Below are 16,986 nucleotides of genomic sequence, written 5' to 3'. Positions count from 1 at the left end.
TGGTCTCGAAGATGTCCTAAACCCCAGACGTCCCTGGCATCGATACCTATTCCTGTGCAAGTAACTTGACTGTTGCAGCTTCCTAATTTCCCCATCCGTATGCTGAGCAGAGCTGTCCCGATCCTGCTCTGTTGTGTTTTATGGAGCTTTTCTTTGGTTGCAGGTGATCAGACTGGGTGAGTCAGACGAGAGAGCCTTTTCTCCAATAATCAAAGTTATTTTATTTCGCCTAGAAGGAGAAAGAAGGAGAATCAGGCGAGAGTTTTATTTATTTTTTTAAGTTATTTTTGTCATGTCTGCTTTTTTTTTTTTTTTTTTTTTTTTTTGCTTGAAAGAGCAGAGACGGCTGCCTGCTTTAATTCTGCTCTTAAGCCCCCTCTGGGAGATGTTGTGCTCAGCTGGAGTGTGCCGGGACTGTGCTGACCCGTGTTTAGCCGATGCCTGTCACTTCTCATACGCGTTTCCCTTCCACCCGGCTTCTCTGCCAGAGTGAGACGGGCGCAGCCTCTCCCTGGCTCTGCTGCGAATCCGCCAGGACCAGGGAGAGGGAGGGAGCGCGTCGTCTTCGCGTCTCTCACGGAAGCACGTCCATGCTGCGGTCTTGGCGGGGGGCAGAGGCCCTTCGCGGCTCCCGAGGGGCGTTAAAGAGAACGAAGGAAGGGGAGGATTAAAAAAAAAAAAAAAAAAGCAGCAGCCACCGCCGACCGACGTGGGCTTCAGGCGCGGGGGGGGAGCTGCAGCCCCTGCCGCTTTCCGCGCGGGCTCTGGGTGGCGCCGCCGCGCGCGGAGCCCGCGCACTCGGCCGCGGGGCCGCCACGGAGAGCAGCGCGGCGCGCGCAGCGGCTGGCGGCTCTCGGCGCTCGGCTGCGGGGCGAGCCGCGGCGGGGCACGGGGGGCTCCCCGCACCTGCAGCGAACTTTGCGTCCGGGAAGCCTCTCAGCGGTTCCTCCGGCCCCGGGAGCTTCAGGTCCTCGTCGAGCTGTTGGATTATGTTACTGCTGAGACGGGCTGCGGGGAGCTGAGCTAGGGGAGGAAGAATGCGGGTCTACTTAATGGTTTTCTGCCTTATTTCCTGCACTACACGTGGGCAAATAGTGTATTCCATCACGGAGGAAACGGAACGTGGAGTGTCCATTGGAAATATAGCAAAAGACTTAGGAATAAAGGCGGCTACACTTTCTTCACGGAAATTTCGCATGATCAGCAGTTCAAGTAAGCAATATTTTAATATAGATGTAAGCACGGGGGCTTTAACTGTTAAGGAACCCATAGACAGAGAGCAGGTTTGCGAATTAAAATCTACCTGTTTTCTGAATTATGAACTTGTGCTAGAAAACCCTCTAGAGCTTTATAGGATGAAATTTAAAGTCCTGGACATAAATGACAACTCCCCCAGCTTTTCCCTAAGTGAATATCATGTAAAAGTGGCTGAGTTCCTGTCACCCGGGACACGGTTTACGCTCCCCATGGCCCAGGATTTGGATGAAGGTTCCAACGGTGTCCAGAATTATACTCTGAGCCCTGATGAACATTTCCGTTTGGAAATGCAGACACGCGGGGATGGGAGTAAGTATCCTGAATTGGTGCTGGAGAAAGCCTTAGACAGGGAGCAGCAAGCCACTCACAGACTTAACCTTACAGCCAAAGATGGTGGGAATCCCCCAAAGTCTGGTGATGTCCAGGTCATTGTGACTGTGCTGGATACCAATGACAACGCACCGGAATTTGAGCACTCGGTCTACAGGGCGAGTATCTTGGAAAACTCCCCCAATGGCACTTTGGTTGTCCGAGTACATGCCACAGATTTGGACGAAGGTCCAAATGGAGAAGTCAGGTATTCATTTAGCAATAGCACTGCTGCTGATCTACAGCAAATGTTCTTAATTCACCCTCACACTGGGGAGGTGACAGTCAATGGCGCTTTAACTGTTCAGAGACCTCTTCTTGAGATGCTTATTGAGGCAAGGGATAAAGGGGCATTTGGCATGTCCAGCACAGCCAAGCTGCTGGTGGAAATCACTGATGTGAACAATCATGCCCCAGAGATAACAATTGCATCCCTTTCTAGTCCCATCCCYGAAGATGCTGTACCTGGCACTGTGATAGCTCTGCTGAGTATTATGGATAAAGACCCTGGGGAGAATGGGAAGATAACCTGCCAGATCCCTGCTAACCTTCCCTTCCAGCTAAAACCCTCCCTTGAAAATTACTACAGCCTGATCACTAGTGGGCTTCTGGATCGAGAGTTGATTAGTGAGTACAACATCACCATTACTGCCACAGACCTGGGATCCCCTCCCACTACTTCTCAGAAGACCCTTTGGGTGCAGATTTCCGACGTGAACGACAACCCCCCTCTCTTCACTGCTGATGCCTGTAACGTTTCTGTGGAGGAGAACAATCCACTTGGTGCTTTTCTTTATCGCGTTTCAGCATCTGACCCTGACGTGGGGGAAAATGGACGAGTCTCTTACGTGCTCAGGAACTCCACAGTTGCAGGCGATGCCCTGACCAGTTTTTTATCTGTGAGCTTGGCCAATGGGAGCATCTATGCAAAACGTGCCTTTGACTTTGAGCAGTTTAGGAGCTTCCATTTCCAAGTGGAAGCCAAAGACAATGGATCACCAGCCTTGAGCACTGCCATAACTGTGAATGTTTACATCTCAGACCAGAATGACAATGCTCCAGCCATCCTGTATCCCATTAGCCAGAATGGCTCCATAGCTGTGGAAATTGTGCCCCGCCTGGCTGATGAGGATTACCTGGTGACCAAAGTGGTGGCAGATGATAATGACAACGCACAGAATGCCTGGCTCTCCTATCATCTTGCCCAATCCTCTGATTCCWCACTGTTCCACTTGGTACCACACTCCGGTGAGCTGCGTACCACRCGCTCCATGCGCACCACTGACTTTCTCAAGCACAAGGTGGTCGTGGTGGTGCGCGACCATGGGGACCCGCCACTCTCTTCRACCGTGACTGTGGGTATCCTGCTGGCTGACTCCCTGCCCCAGGCACTGCCTGACTTTGATGACAGTGGGGAGCCCCCACCCCTGCTCAATGCCACAAACCTCTACCTGATTGTTTCCCTTGCCTGTGTCGCCTGTGTCTTTGCAGCATTCCTGCTCTTCCTTGTCTTTGCACGGCTGTGCCACTGCCGGACTTCCCATCACTATGGATGCTGCAGCTGCTGTCACTGCTGTCCAGTGGATGAGTATGAGAAGCATTGCTACAATGTCCGCATGCTCCCCAGCTCCCACTTCACACCAGATATGCTGGAAGTTACTGGTGTGGGCAAACTGACTCATACCTACTTGTACAGGGCATCTGTAGGCCTTGCACCTGGTAATGGCAGCATCCCTAATGGTGATGCTGGGAACCTTCCCAGTGGCTCAGGGTTACAAATGTCAGGACCTTGCATCCAAGTGCAGCAGGTCCAAAGCAATCGCTTAAGTGCTGTTCTTGTGGTAAGTACATACTGCTTTTTTGATCCCTGGCATATGACTCTGTGTCTATACTGGGCTGATGTCAGTGTGGAAGAAGGTGCTCTCACGATTYGTCTTCAGGATAACAGGATAATTTCATGGCACCTGAAAGAAATTTCAGGACCCTTAAATATATTTTCCAAAGCCAAGAACTGACTTGGAAACTCTGGGTGTAGTATGATCATGTGTTGGTAAAAGAGATTTCATCAGCATTTAGGATATGCAGGCATAGCTGAAGGTAAAGAAGATGTAAGTGAAATTTAAATACCTTGTAAGTTCATCCTTGTCAGAGAGCTAAGTGGGTGTGTTATATGAGTCCTCTCTRGTTTCTGATCTATGGAATTCAGTTTTACTATGTGCAAAATAATATTGGTGATAGTTTTTAATCAGTGCAGTGAATCTTGTTTATAATTTTGTGAAGTTTTTGAGTKCTTTGCCTATGGATTATTGAAGTTCCCAAATGTGCACGCATAAAGGTAATTGTGTAGTAAGCAGTAACACATCAGAAAAATACCATTGTAAATATGAGCCAAATGTATTGGTCAGGTAGTGCCATTCCTTTGATTTGACTTGTATCCTAAGTTTGGCATTTCTATGAGGAAGATCTTGAAACTCATGTTCTTAGATTAAACAGTTTAAAAAATGGAAGTTTATCCCTGATCTCTRTAAATAGATCAACCAAAATGTGTCCCATTGAATTTCACTGTATTTCAGTCATTCAGATGACTTTTATTTTTTAAAATGCATATGTGAAACGTGGTGCATATTTTCAGGAGCTTTTAATAGTGGGGGAAAAAATCATGGATATCACCTTTGACAGTTCTTTCTGTTCAATCCTATAAATAGGCGTATGTGGTGCCTAGGCATAGGTAGATAGACATATGTGTAACCCCCATAGAAAGTCCGAAGGCTATGTATTACATAAGGATAATGTGTGTACAAGGGGACACAGATACTGTGAAGCTGTATCTACCCTTAGAAAGTGATGTCAGTTRTTGTTAATTTGGTGCTGATGAACACAAACATTAATTTACTGGAAAATCAACTATATATTTGATATAACTTACATATCTCTAAAATATGTAAGTCATTAAAAAAGTGCTTATATTAAAATAATCAGAAGAGGACAGAAGCTGTAGTTCATTTACTTTTATTTCTACACATGCTTTAGATTTGCTAATATTTAAAATGAAATAAGATAGTCGTGTTAAAGAYATGCTGGGGAATCCTTTCCTGTGATCTGAGGCTGGAAAGGAAACTATCACTCGTTCTTGGAAAGTACTTCTTAATCCAAATTCCTCTGGACTTAAATGTTATTTCTATGCAGAAAAATCAATGCTTTCATTGATGCTTTCATTAATTTTATATTAAAATAGTGGGATTGTATGTTTTTTCAGTAATTACCAATAGAYATTTCACTAAAAATAAAATATGTAAGTTTGGTTATAAACTATATTTAAGCTTTAAGTGCTTTCACACACATTTAGTGTTAGAAATATAAACATGTATCACCCTCTGAACTTCTAATGAGGTTCATTGTATTGCTTCCGTAAAAATATGCATATAAAAATGCCCAAAGTATTAAATATTTAAAAGACACTTAGAGCCACTCCATAATTACAATTTAAGCAAAACTTAAATCCCTGACTTTTTTAACATATTTAATATTACAGTTTTTAGTACCCAGAAATTGTAAAAATATTTTGATRTAATAGGAATTATTTGAAGTTTGAGAAAGGAAGGGTATTTTAAAGATCCAGCCTGATTTCTTTAGTAGCAAAAGAAAACCAATAATAAATTAAAATATATACATAAATTATTTTTATTCRTATGAAAGTGAGACCTTTCTGTGCTTTCACATTTTCTATTTAGGTTATAGCCAAAAATAGAACTACGTATGGCCATATTAGCAGAATACTAAACTGTAACTGCATCTTTCAGTGTCTTGCTGCATTTTTGTGTGATGTAGCATATGTGACAGCTAAGTGAAAAGCACATTACGCTGCTCCACTACTAGGCTGTGTTGCAGACACTAACGTTGGCCATTGTGCTGCCCAAAAGCCTTGTAAGATATTTGCACATTCAGAGTGTAGTGACCTCTCTGTTCTTTTACATACAATATTTAGGTTACATCCAAAAATAGCCACATCCCTAGCAACAGAGAATGTTTCTCGCTGAGCTGCAATAGGAGTGGAATCGTTTTATTCARTGTGGCATGCACGTCAAGAAAAAAATTGATGCCATTTCGTTTTGACAGTGGCATGTAAGCTAGGCTGAAGCTGAACTGCTGTAGGCGAAGCATCAGTGGCTTGCTTGCACAAGCAAAGACCAAGCATGTGAGCACMGTCTCCCTGTATCTGCCTCTGACGAGAATGTGCTTCGTAACATTGCCGGGTGTGATGTTAAAGCCCCTTCCCACCCTTTTCAGTCTTCATTGATAAGTGCCTTTCCCAGGACACTGAGCTCATAACCAAATTGTCAGAAGTGAGGTGGGTAAGTGAATTTCTTGGCTACAAAGTTACCCTTGGACTCCTGCCAAGAAAATCCTGGAAAGAGCAAAAAAAAAAATAGAAAATCCAACAAGGATCCAAAATACATTTCCTTCTTTTTGACCACACCAATTACCTTTTGCAAAGAGGAGTCCTGCTTCACTGTTCATTGAGTGAACWCTGCACTAGAATGGCTTCAACTGCCTAGGTTGAAACCTTGCGTGTCTGATGTCTGCTTCAGGGTACTATTTTTAGAGGTAGTGAAAGGGGAAATGACAGAAGGAATAGCTTGAGACAAAAGGCTTGAGGGAATGTGTAGAATGACGTGACTGTGTTTGGAGATGCATAAGGGCAGAGGGAAATTATGGTCAGGAAAGGCTAAAGTTTAGATGAGGAGCTGGGCTGAGAGGAGGGAAGAGAGGGACTGATTGCACGGTCACACTGGGGTTTTGTTAAAAGCTGTGTAGGAGAAGCCCACAATAAATGGATGTGTAGTAATTCATTTTGCAGTAGACCATAGGACAAGAAAATGCTATTTGGATCCTCARGTCTAGGCTTTTCCTATACCAGACACCACTTGATCTTAAATCTTTAAATTTGAATTTTTAAATTTTTAATCTTAAAGTCCTTTTAACTGTAAAATTCACTAACAGTTTTGTGCCTGCTGTTCCTGTTGGAAAGCTCTAAGGTTTGAAGCGTTTTTCTTAAAACCTTTCCTCAACTAGCCTCTTTATTTGCTGTTTGATCTTATATCTTATATCTTATATCTTATATCTTATATCTTATATCTTATATCTTATATCTTATATCTTATATCTTATATCTTATATCTTATATCTNTTATATCTTATATCTTATATCTTATATCTTATATCTTATATCTTATATCTTATATCTTATATCTTATATCTTATATCTTATATCTTATATCTTATGACCCTGTCCAGTGCTTGTTTTCTTCATATAGTTTAAAAAACAACTACATCTATCTATCTAAAAATCAGGCTTTGTTTGATTAAGCTATACAACTCAATTTCTTTTAGCTTTTCTTTCTAAGATAATCTCTGCACTTGTCTGATCATGCTAATCTCTTCTTTGCATCCGTTCTTCCTTTGTGGAAATCTTTCTTGTGAATATGTGACTAGAATTATACAAGTTGTATACAGTATTTCAGATAAAGTACTTTGTACACAGTGATATGAGCTCTCTCTATATGCTAGAAATATATCACCTAATATTTCATGGAATGACAGTTACCTTCTCCAGAGTTGTAACATATCAATTGCCTGGTAAATGAAAGGTGATTGCAGGACTTTCTAGTGAGAATAGGGAGAACAGSAAGGTGGTTCCCAAGACATTGGTTCTTCTGCATGCCTTTAGTCCTCTAAATATTTGTTGGCTGGATGTTAGATATTATTAAATTGCTGCCACTTCCTGAGAGCAAGTTGTCTGTCTCTCTTAGACATAAAATAAATGGTGTCTTTTCACTGAGTTTCAAGACGATCTGCAGAWGGTGCTTAGTTTAGATGCCTAACTTCCAAAAAAGTTATATGAGCATCAATCATCCTGTGGGACTTTGAAGTTTGGGTTGTTAGTTGTCATCCATTTCTGTGACAGGGCTCAAATCGTCCCTACAATGATGTCAGCCAAATTGTGTCTTCAGCAAATGTTGTTAGAATGGCCCAACTTCTTGTGCTAGCATTAAGGTTTTCAATGTAACACTATTTTGAGTGTTTTACTGATTACAGAATAGATGAGATTAATTTTGTTTGTTTCATTGAAGATAGGCTTAGACAAGGCTAATAAATTTGCTAAATCTGTAAAAATTTAGTTCCTTTTCAGTGTGCTTTCATCTCTCATTTATTCACCCTTTCCATAATTTGTAAATTTGTTCCATATCTATATGGATCCACTTATATTTCATGTTTATTCTTTCTTTTAGAATTTCTTCTGAACAGATCACCCAATGAGCCCTTGACTTAGGTTTAGTTTTACCCTTCTTAATTATAGAAAATGTAGTGGGTTTTTTTTCCTTCTTTTTCCAATCCAATTGTTCTACTCCAGTCTCAACAGTTTTATTGAAAAACAAAACCAAACCTCCTCAGTCCCATGGTTTGCTGGTTCCKTTTAAAATTTCAGGTGGAGATCAGGGAGTGGGAATTTCAGGATGCTGAGAATTTTACTTCTGCTTTTGTAGTAGTGGTTTCCATTCCCTGAGAGTCATATTGTCACTTTGATATATAGTCACAATCATACCCAGCATATTGAAAATGGAGAAAAATACAGATTTATTGTCGTAAGTTAGGATGGTGTTTCAAGGGAAATAGTGGTCTACAAATGCCGCATTTTGTACTATTTGCCTATGCATCCCCGTCTCTCCTTGGAGAAAGCCTGTCGCGCTTTTAGTGTGACCCAATATAACAGTTCTTATACTTTGTTTCTTGGGGATTGCACTTGTTTTCTAACACACTTGCAGGAGTTGTCTCATCTGCAGTTGTCTCATCTCATTTCTTTCTCTCTCTCTCTCTTATTATTATTTTTTAATAATGTAGTGGAGAAAGCTTTGCTACGCAGCTTCAGTTTCTTCATGAATTTTGACTTAGGTTAATTTTTCTTTCTTTTTTTCTCTTTTTTTCTTCTTTCTTCCTCCTCCTCCCCACCGATACTTTCCAGTCTTTCAACAGCAGTTTTTTTTTTTTGTTGTTGTTGGTAGGTTTTTTGTGGTTTTCTTTTTTGTTTGTTTGTTTTTGTCTTTTTGTTTTTTCCCAGTCCTTTTGGACTCTTTGCTTGTTGGTGCTTTAAGAATTGCAGAAGCAGTATATCTTGTTTTCTCTATTTTTATTCACAAAGATTTTTGCTTTGCAGTGAAAACTCTAGAACTTTTGCACAATTGACTTAAAGACGTTCTCCATGTTCATGCTAAACTTTTCACTTCTCTATTTCATAATAAGTAATCATCCTTTTATTTATTCTTCTGCTTAATTTAAATGAAATTAAGCCGTTCTGCTTTTGACCCCAAATTTACTTAATGCGACCATGTTCTTTCTMTCTGCATTTCATGTACATTGTATGATCTTTAGGTACTTTTTTTTTCCTTCTTCTGTGATATGGCAACGCTGTCCTATTTGGCACTAAGATACTTTGTSATTCAATGAAAACGTGGGGTTACATGGTGAAGGAACTTTTTGTTCAAAAGCTAGCTTGTTCTGTTATTGCAGAAGCTGATCTTATGCAGTAGATGAACTAGAGGACTACAAGAAGGAAGGGAAGGTCTTTTKGGGTCTTTTCTTACAGAAAACAGCTGCCGTCTTCTCTAGGGAAGTATTTTGCAAATCTCATGCTGGTATTCAGTTCCAGGACACTGATGGGTGAGTTAAGGTAGCTCCAAATTGTGATTCATACTCTAGATTCCTGGTTTGAGACCTTGAAATCTGCCCTRAAAAATACAGACGCTGATAATGACATCTAATGCCAACTGGCATTACATTTTAAATGTACAAATACATTATAAAATTATTTCATTTGAAAAAAAGTAGACATTACAAATGTAGATCAAGTTTTGTACGGATTATTGGCTGTAATAGCTTTGTGCCTCAGTTTCCCATTTGTAAAATGGAAGAAATTATATTCCAGAAAAGCACTGTGAAGATAAATTTGTTGATGTAGTTTAGTAAGTCATATACAGTAGTCCATATAATGAAGATCTCTAGATAGTGATCTTACAGTTTGGAGGTAAGAGACTCCTGTACAACTTTCATTTGAAGCTAAGAGTCTGTATTTGATCCAACTTGGTCTGCTGTGTCAGTATAACTGCAGTAAGATGTGGAGTTAAATGCAACAGATGGACAGGGACATGCCCTTGAAGAAAGRAATTTATTTTTGACTGCATCTGAGAGGCAAAAATTCATGGAAGTCCCTATTGCTTGAAGAGTAGAGACACTCATCTTGCTAGTGGGACTGACACTTGATAGGTTATTTGTGGATGGACAAATGATGCTACAATGATGGTCAACATCCTGTGGGACCTTTAAAGGAAAAAAAAAAAGTCAATAGATTTTTCCCTTTTTTTTCCCTTCATGGAGTAGATTCAGTGTTTGACAACAGTAGGTTCCTAGCAGTGTGGTGCATTTCAGAAAATACCTATATTGGAGATATTGTTACCTCACTCACAGATAGTAAAAGTTACCACTAATGTGAGCATATATCTTATTTTCCAAGGTTTTATATATCTGTTTTTTTTTAAGGCAAGATTGTGGAATTGCAGATATTAATGCAAAATGTAAATACATATTCTTATTTCACATTATATGTAATTTAATTTAAAATGGATCCTTCTACATGCATTCTTATGTGCTCCTTAGTACTGCAAAATGTGCTAATATTTTCAGCAAATCTTAAACTACATTTATTTGAATAGAATTCTCACCCCTTTCATTTGTTTTCTGAAAGATCTGTGTGAATGTTTTACTAGGGCAAGATGATTTGACAGAGCACTGAAAGTTCCTGGAAGAATAATTTCTTAATGCATCTCCAAAAATTCATGTCAAAATTATTTTAGAGGACATTTTGATAGYAGTTATGAAATATTTATTGCCTAACTTGAGAGAGAGCAGCTATATAAAGACCATTTGAATTTCAGAATCGGCTACACAGCCTTAATGTGGTATTTCAAGGGGGCAACACAATTTTTTTTTTGAGCAACCTCAAGGCTGAAAATTTGCTCACTCAAATTTGAAACCCACTTTTCTAAATATCCCTCAATTTAATACATAAAGAACATCCACAGAGCATTTACAAAGTGAAAAAACAAGGTAAGCTTACTGTATATGCTACAGATATTTCAGTGGGAGTGAAATTTTGTTTGAAAGGGTCAAGTAAATTTATATTTTCAGAACTTCAAGGATCCCTTGTTCTTTTTCTTTGAGACACTAATTGAGTTGATGACCTGAGTAGCCYAGCAAGACTGTTTCATACTGTGTCAGAAATAGATGCTTTGTAGTTAACAGCAGTAACATTTGGAATTCCTTTGGAATTCCTTGTCCTTTTCTCAGGCTAGAGAGTAACCTTATGTAGAGCGGCTCTGCAAAGAAGGACTTGGGAGTTCTGGTGGAGTACAGATTGACCATGAGCCAGCAATGTGATCATGTGGCCAAGGCCATTGGCATCTTTGGGTGYGTTAGGAAGAGTGTTGTCAGCAAGTGGAGAAAAGTGATTCTCCCTCTCTATTCAACCCTGGTGAGGCCACATCTGGAGTCCTGTGTCCAGGTCAGGGCTCCCCAGTGCAAAAGGTACATGGAGCTACTGGAGAGATTCGAGTGCAGGGCTACAAAGATGATTAAGGGACTGGAGCATCTTCTTCCTCTTCTATGAGGAGAGTCTGAGAAAGGTGGGCCTGTTTAATCTGGAGAAGAGAAGGCTGAGGGGTTCATCTTATCAATGTGTGTAAATTCCTTAAAGGAGAATGTCAAGATGTTTGGGACAGATTCATCTCAGTTGTGGCCAATGATAGSACTATAGGGAGCTGCCATAAACTGAAGCACAAGATGTTCTGCCTGAATTTGAGGAAAATCTTGACTGTGATGGTGATGGAGCACTGSAACCGACTGCTCAGAGAGGTTCTACAGTCTCCTTCTCTGGAGATATTCAAAACCTGACTGGATGTAATCCTGTGCAGTGGGATAGGTGTCTGTGCTTGAGCAGGTTGGTTGGACTAGATGCTTTCCAAAGGTCCCTTCTAACCTTAATCCTGTGATTCAGTAGGAGAGAGAAGTCCTATAGCAAAAACAATATGGTGAGGGGCTTGAACCTTTCTGTGATTCGATGTCACTCTTCATGACTCTAGTTTTTCTTGTTGTACAGTTTTGCTGGACCTAGTAGAAGTTTAATCTGGATCACATGTGAGGTTAAACTTGCCTTGTTGCTGCAACCTGTCTACTGTAACCTGTCTACTTTTTGTAGAAAATAAACAAGTTCCTCAGTCTTTTACAGCTTAAGTTCAGCTTTGGTGCAAGATTTCTGTCTCAAAAAATAGAATAAGATTCTGGTTGCCTCTTTTATATCAAATTATAGTAATTTATTAACTTACATAACATTTATAGTTTGAATAATTTTAAAAAAGAATCATTAGGGTTCTTTTTTCAGKTTCATATGCACGCCTCCTGTTTGTACAGTCAGCTGTCCAGTGTTAAGGTGGTGGAGCTTCTCACATGGCTCAGGAATGTGAATATTATAGGACATCTTAGGCTGTTCAGTATGAAGGAATAAAGACCTTTCTGTCCATGTAACAGTTTGGCAGGGCCAGTCTAGGGCTTGAGCTGAGACACATCTGAAACCTCTGCTTTGAGCTTGCCAGTGCTCTAGTCTTCAGAAGCTATTTTAATCCAGGGATACATCCAGGGATGTAATTATATATGAGCCAATGAGTCCTGCTGGCTCTATCTTTTTCTGTGCAAATTGAAGCCAGGTATATTCCATCTGTACCCTAGAAGAGTACAGCTGATACGTGAGATTATTGGTTGGTAAAGACTGAGTATTTAGTACTGGCACAATGAGTAAACCTTTAAAGATATTATTACAAAGATACTAGACTTGTAGTTCCTTGAGATATAATAAAGTCTGAGGAGTGAAAAAAAAAAAACAAAAAAAAACCCAGCAACATTGTGATTCAAGTAGTTAAGGGAATTCTAGAAGACACTCCTATTCTGTGTGTTATCTTTATAGCAGATTCATGCTTTTCTCTTTGGGGAATTGTAACTGATTCATAAAGCAATACAAGGCCAATGCAATGAAGCAAATACTACTAAGAGTGCAACTTGTCAAGGACGCTTTGAAATCTGAGATTAATCAAAAGAATAGGAATGAAATCCAACACTAAACCTGAAAGGGACAGGAGAAAGGCCCATAGGCATAAGGAGACTCAGATGAGACCTGTAAGAAAAAGAAAAAAGCATCAGAACAGTAGAAATATGTTAGGAGAGGCATTTAGATGATAAAAGTAGGTCTGAAAAATGTAGCCAATGAAAAATAAATATCTGTGAAGGCAGATGCATTAAGAGTTTTTAGTCTCTGAGCAGTCTCTATCAGACACACCAATGCATGCTTGTTCCTTCAAATCTTCTCCAAAGGAAAGATTTTCTGTTTTGTCCTCTTACCTCTTATATCCTTCCCTGGGCTTTGTTCTCTCTGATGGTTATTTCCTCCCTGGCACCTTGTTTAGTGATTTTTCATTTTCCTTTTTATTCTACCAAATTTTCCTTTTAGAAGTCAAATACCTTTGTGTTATTGTTCTGCAAAATCAAGATTTATGATGGTCACTTAAGAACCTTGAGGCTGTTGTTTCCAAGAGGTCTTTTGTTGTTGCTCATCCTTTACCAGTTACCCYGAGCAAAAGTTTCACAGCTGAATGGACTTTTCACCTTTTGAACCATATAGCTATTTCCTATATGCCTGAGGAACCCAACTGAAGTAGTTATTAGACCCTGCTCTCTAACAAACAGCTTTATAACAATTACTGCAATGTCCTTAAGGTTATAGCTGCTTTCGCTGCACACAGTTAAATCACAGAACTGTGATCAGAACTATATAATCCAGCCTGATTTCAGGTTATGGTCTGGCTCTGCTCCCTGCTCCCGRGGTCTTGAGGCCAACTGGCTGACTGCATTGTGGAAGTGCTGGAGGGTGCAGTGCTGGGCTGCAGAAGTGAGATAGAGGATAGTGAAATGTGGGCAGAAGTTTGAGGATTGCAGAGGGGGAGTTAAAAATTTTAAACCTTTATTCTGTTGTGACTTGACAAGCTTAAGGGTGTTGTTTATCTTAATCTGAAAAAAAAAAGAAAAACTAAGAAACATTTTAAAATTATGAGATTTTTTTCAAAACTCATAGCATTCCTGTGTGTGCCCAAGGCATGGGTCAAGTGTACTGCTCTGTACAAAACAATGTTCTTAGTAATTGTTGCTTAAATAAAATTAGTACACTAGATATTTAGAAACAACTGAGATTAACATGACCAAAAAAAAATTGCCACTCACTACAGAGTGATCTATCTGGAAGGTCTTTGGGGTCAGGTAATTTCTATTTAAAATTCTACACAGCATAGATTTCTACCAGAGTCAATTACTCTTTGTAGGTACTCTTTGTAGGGGGGTCTTGTAGAGGAGAAAAGGGGRAAAAAAAGTGTAAATCTTGTTTAGATGTTTGCTCAGATAAACTGTTCCATTATTACATGACTTAAGATTGGTAATAAGAACTCATAACATCTGGCATTTGATTAGACATTGAACTGCAATATTTAATAACATTTGTTTAGTAGAAAAATGGGAAGCCTGTGCATATTAATAAGCGTGAGTAAAGCTGCTCAAGGTTAACTGGTGACCAAATATTGTGAAAGGACACAAATCTTGTAAAGAACACCATGATGTGAAGTGATGAAACAGGACTGCTTACCATTTTATACTGTAAGTTTGTATAATTCCTAGAACATTGCAGGCTGATTCTTTTGTTGTTGAAAGTTTTCAGATTTAGTAGCCAAATACCATTGGCTTTCATTAGCCATCCCAATATTTCAAAGGTCTTTTTGAGGATGGGAGTGGAAGAGGGAACATTGGGCAACTGCATAGCCTGAAAATAATTAAACTTTAGGAGATGCTGTTTTCAAAGTTATATTTTTGAGAAGGAAACCTGATGTAAAAAGATAAAGTCTTCCTTCCTCAAATCAGACAAATTATAACTGTCCTCTGTCTTGGCATTTTTTGGGCTGATGAGGTAAAATTGTCCTAGTAAAAGATTTGTCTAATCTGAGTTGTCAGCTGAAACTCCTTTACAGGTTTTAGTTTAGGCTTATTAGTTTAGGAGTGCTATTTACACTTTCATCTTTGTTTTAATTTTATTATGTATTTGTCTAAGGTTTAGAATTAGTGAATTCCTGTCTCCTCTATAATGACACCACACATCTCTGTAGTGCATTTGGTCTTTCTAATACATCTYACCCTATCTGTAAAACTGCAAGAAAAATTAACTTGAGCTAATGCAGACCATGGCAAGATGCCAGCTTGATCAGGGTCAGAAAGGAGCTGTAAAGTACAAGTCAACACTGAAGAAAATTATCATTCAGGAGTTCTTAGTGATGTCCTTTTATATTGCAACCACATATTTAAAAAAAAAAAAGCTTTTCTTCACTTGAGTGGCTGAAAAAGGAATCAGTTATTTTGGGATAAAATGTGACCTGAAGCATGCAACACTGGAGCTCTAATCYCCCACTCTGTGAATTAATAGTTTATTCATTAGGTAGTTCTCTTCTGTGTGTTATATTTTATCATCTAGGAAATGGTCCAGTACTCTTTAGGTAATTCAGATTCTTGAAAAAAAGAACTCAGAAGACGACATCTAATAGCGGAGTTAAACCTGATTTAAAAAAACCCCCCCCCCAAAAAAAAAAAAAAAAAAAAAAACCCCAAAAAAAACACATTAGAGTGGAGTGGGGGAGAATATAACAGCAATCTTCCACTACCTGAAAGACAATACAGGAAAGACAGGCCAGAGGCTTTTTAGGGGTGTGCTGTAAAAGAATGTGAGGAAATGGTCACAGGTTCTAAGAGGGAAATTCTCACTAGCCACGAGGAGGAAATTCTTCCCTGTGAATTTCAGCCCAGAGAGAGGACCCAAAGAGGGGATGGCCTAGTCAATACTCAAAACTTGATTGAATACTTAGAACTAGAAGGAAAGCCAGAACTAGAGACCTCTTGAGATCCCTTCCGACTTGTTTTTTGTTGTTGTTTTGTTTTTGGGATTCTGTAAATTGTGAAAAAATATAGATATTATTATCTTTTTTCCTGAAAATGATACATTATTTCATTCTCAAAAATTCTATTGAGATTTTTACAGGGGCTCCCGTACTGTGGTATATTTCTTATAGTACGAATATATTTCTACAGCATATATACCTACAGATACTCAAATTTCACTGCAAAACATATGAAAGTCATGCTGAACATATGGACTTCTGACCTGTCAGAAGCACAGCCAGTGGCTTCTGCTGTCATGGATCCTAATTTTGGGTTGTACCAAGCTGTCTCCAGCTGTGTCTGCAGTGATGATCTTACTCAAATAACTCAGGATTAGAAAGCTGTGCTTTGTTGCATAAGCAATACCGTAAAAACCATACATAACCAGCTTCACATGAAGCTTTGATATCTCAACAAACTTTTTAATTAGGACTGTATTCTTGAGTTCTTTATTGAAAAAAAAATCTTTTGCAATAACTTAGATATTTTCCTTTGCTATAAGACTTTTTTTTTTTTTTTTTTTTTTTTTTTGGATAACTTGACCCCCACAGGAAGTCCACATATTTTTTTAGCCTCTATCCTCAATAACAAGTAATTGAGATATATAGAGCAGAATTTAATTTCCTTCCATTTCTCTGTATAATATAAGGGTTCCTCGGATGAAACAGCAGTATATAAATATTGGGCCAAGTTGCATAGTTGAAAAGGCTGTTGGCTGTGTCCACTTGGGGTTCTAGGAAAAGAGTTGGAGGATCTCGTCTTCTCCACCGCCCAGTGTTCTAATTCAGTGAGAAGCTGTGGAAATAACTTTGTTTCAGCTATTGATTTTGGTTGACTCTTTAAGAACCATTAGCTCATATGCCCTTAATAAAAGGAGATCCTAGTCCATTCCTCAAATATGTTTTATGCTTGGAAGGTCATAAGTTCTATTACTGTTTTGAACTGGTTGTTAACTCCAAGCAAAGTCAGTACAAAGGGATTAGAAGCAACCGTTTTAACATTGCAGCTTTTTACATACAGTTTGAAGATAGCAATGAGAACTGGATGGATGGCAGAGCTCAGAGAGTGATGATCAATGGCACTGAGTCCAGTTGGAGGCCTGTAGTTAGTGGTGTCCCTAGGGGGTTAGTCCTCGGTCCAGTCCTGTTCAATTTATTCATCAACGACCTGGATGAAGGGATGGAGTGCCCCCTCAGCAAGTTTGCTGATGATACCAAACTGGAAGGAGTAGCT

The 16,986-nt window shown here is 39.5% G+C and overlaps 1 protein-coding gene across 1 annotated transcript in view; it reads left to right on the top strand.

The window, feature by feature from the left end:
* The first annotated feature begins 1,022 nt into the window (after positions 1–1,022).
* Positions 1,023–16,986, top strand: part of LOC112954200 (protocadherin alpha-C1-like) — a 29,695-nt gene continuing 13,731 nt past the window's right edge. Inside the window, exon 1 of the mRNA XM_026047342.1 lies at positions 1,023–3,467. Within this exon, the coding sequence (XP_025903127.1) occupies positions 1,038–3,467 (2,430 nt within the window). The 5' untranslated portion in view covers positions 1,023–1,037. The remainder of the gene's footprint in view (positions 3,468–16,986) is intronic.

Source organism: Nothoprocta perdicaria, unplaced genomic scaffold (genome assembly GCF_003342845.1).
Source record: "Nothoprocta perdicaria isolate Ctin4 unplaced genomic scaffold, notPer1 scaffold_492, whole genome shotgun sequence".
In the NCBI taxonomy this organism is placed as follows: domain Eukaryota; kingdom Metazoa; phylum Chordata; class Aves; order Tinamiformes; family Tinamidae; genus Nothoprocta; species Nothoprocta perdicaria.
Note: the sequence above shows the minus strand (reverse complement) of the source record. Positions and strands in the feature narration are given on the sequence as shown.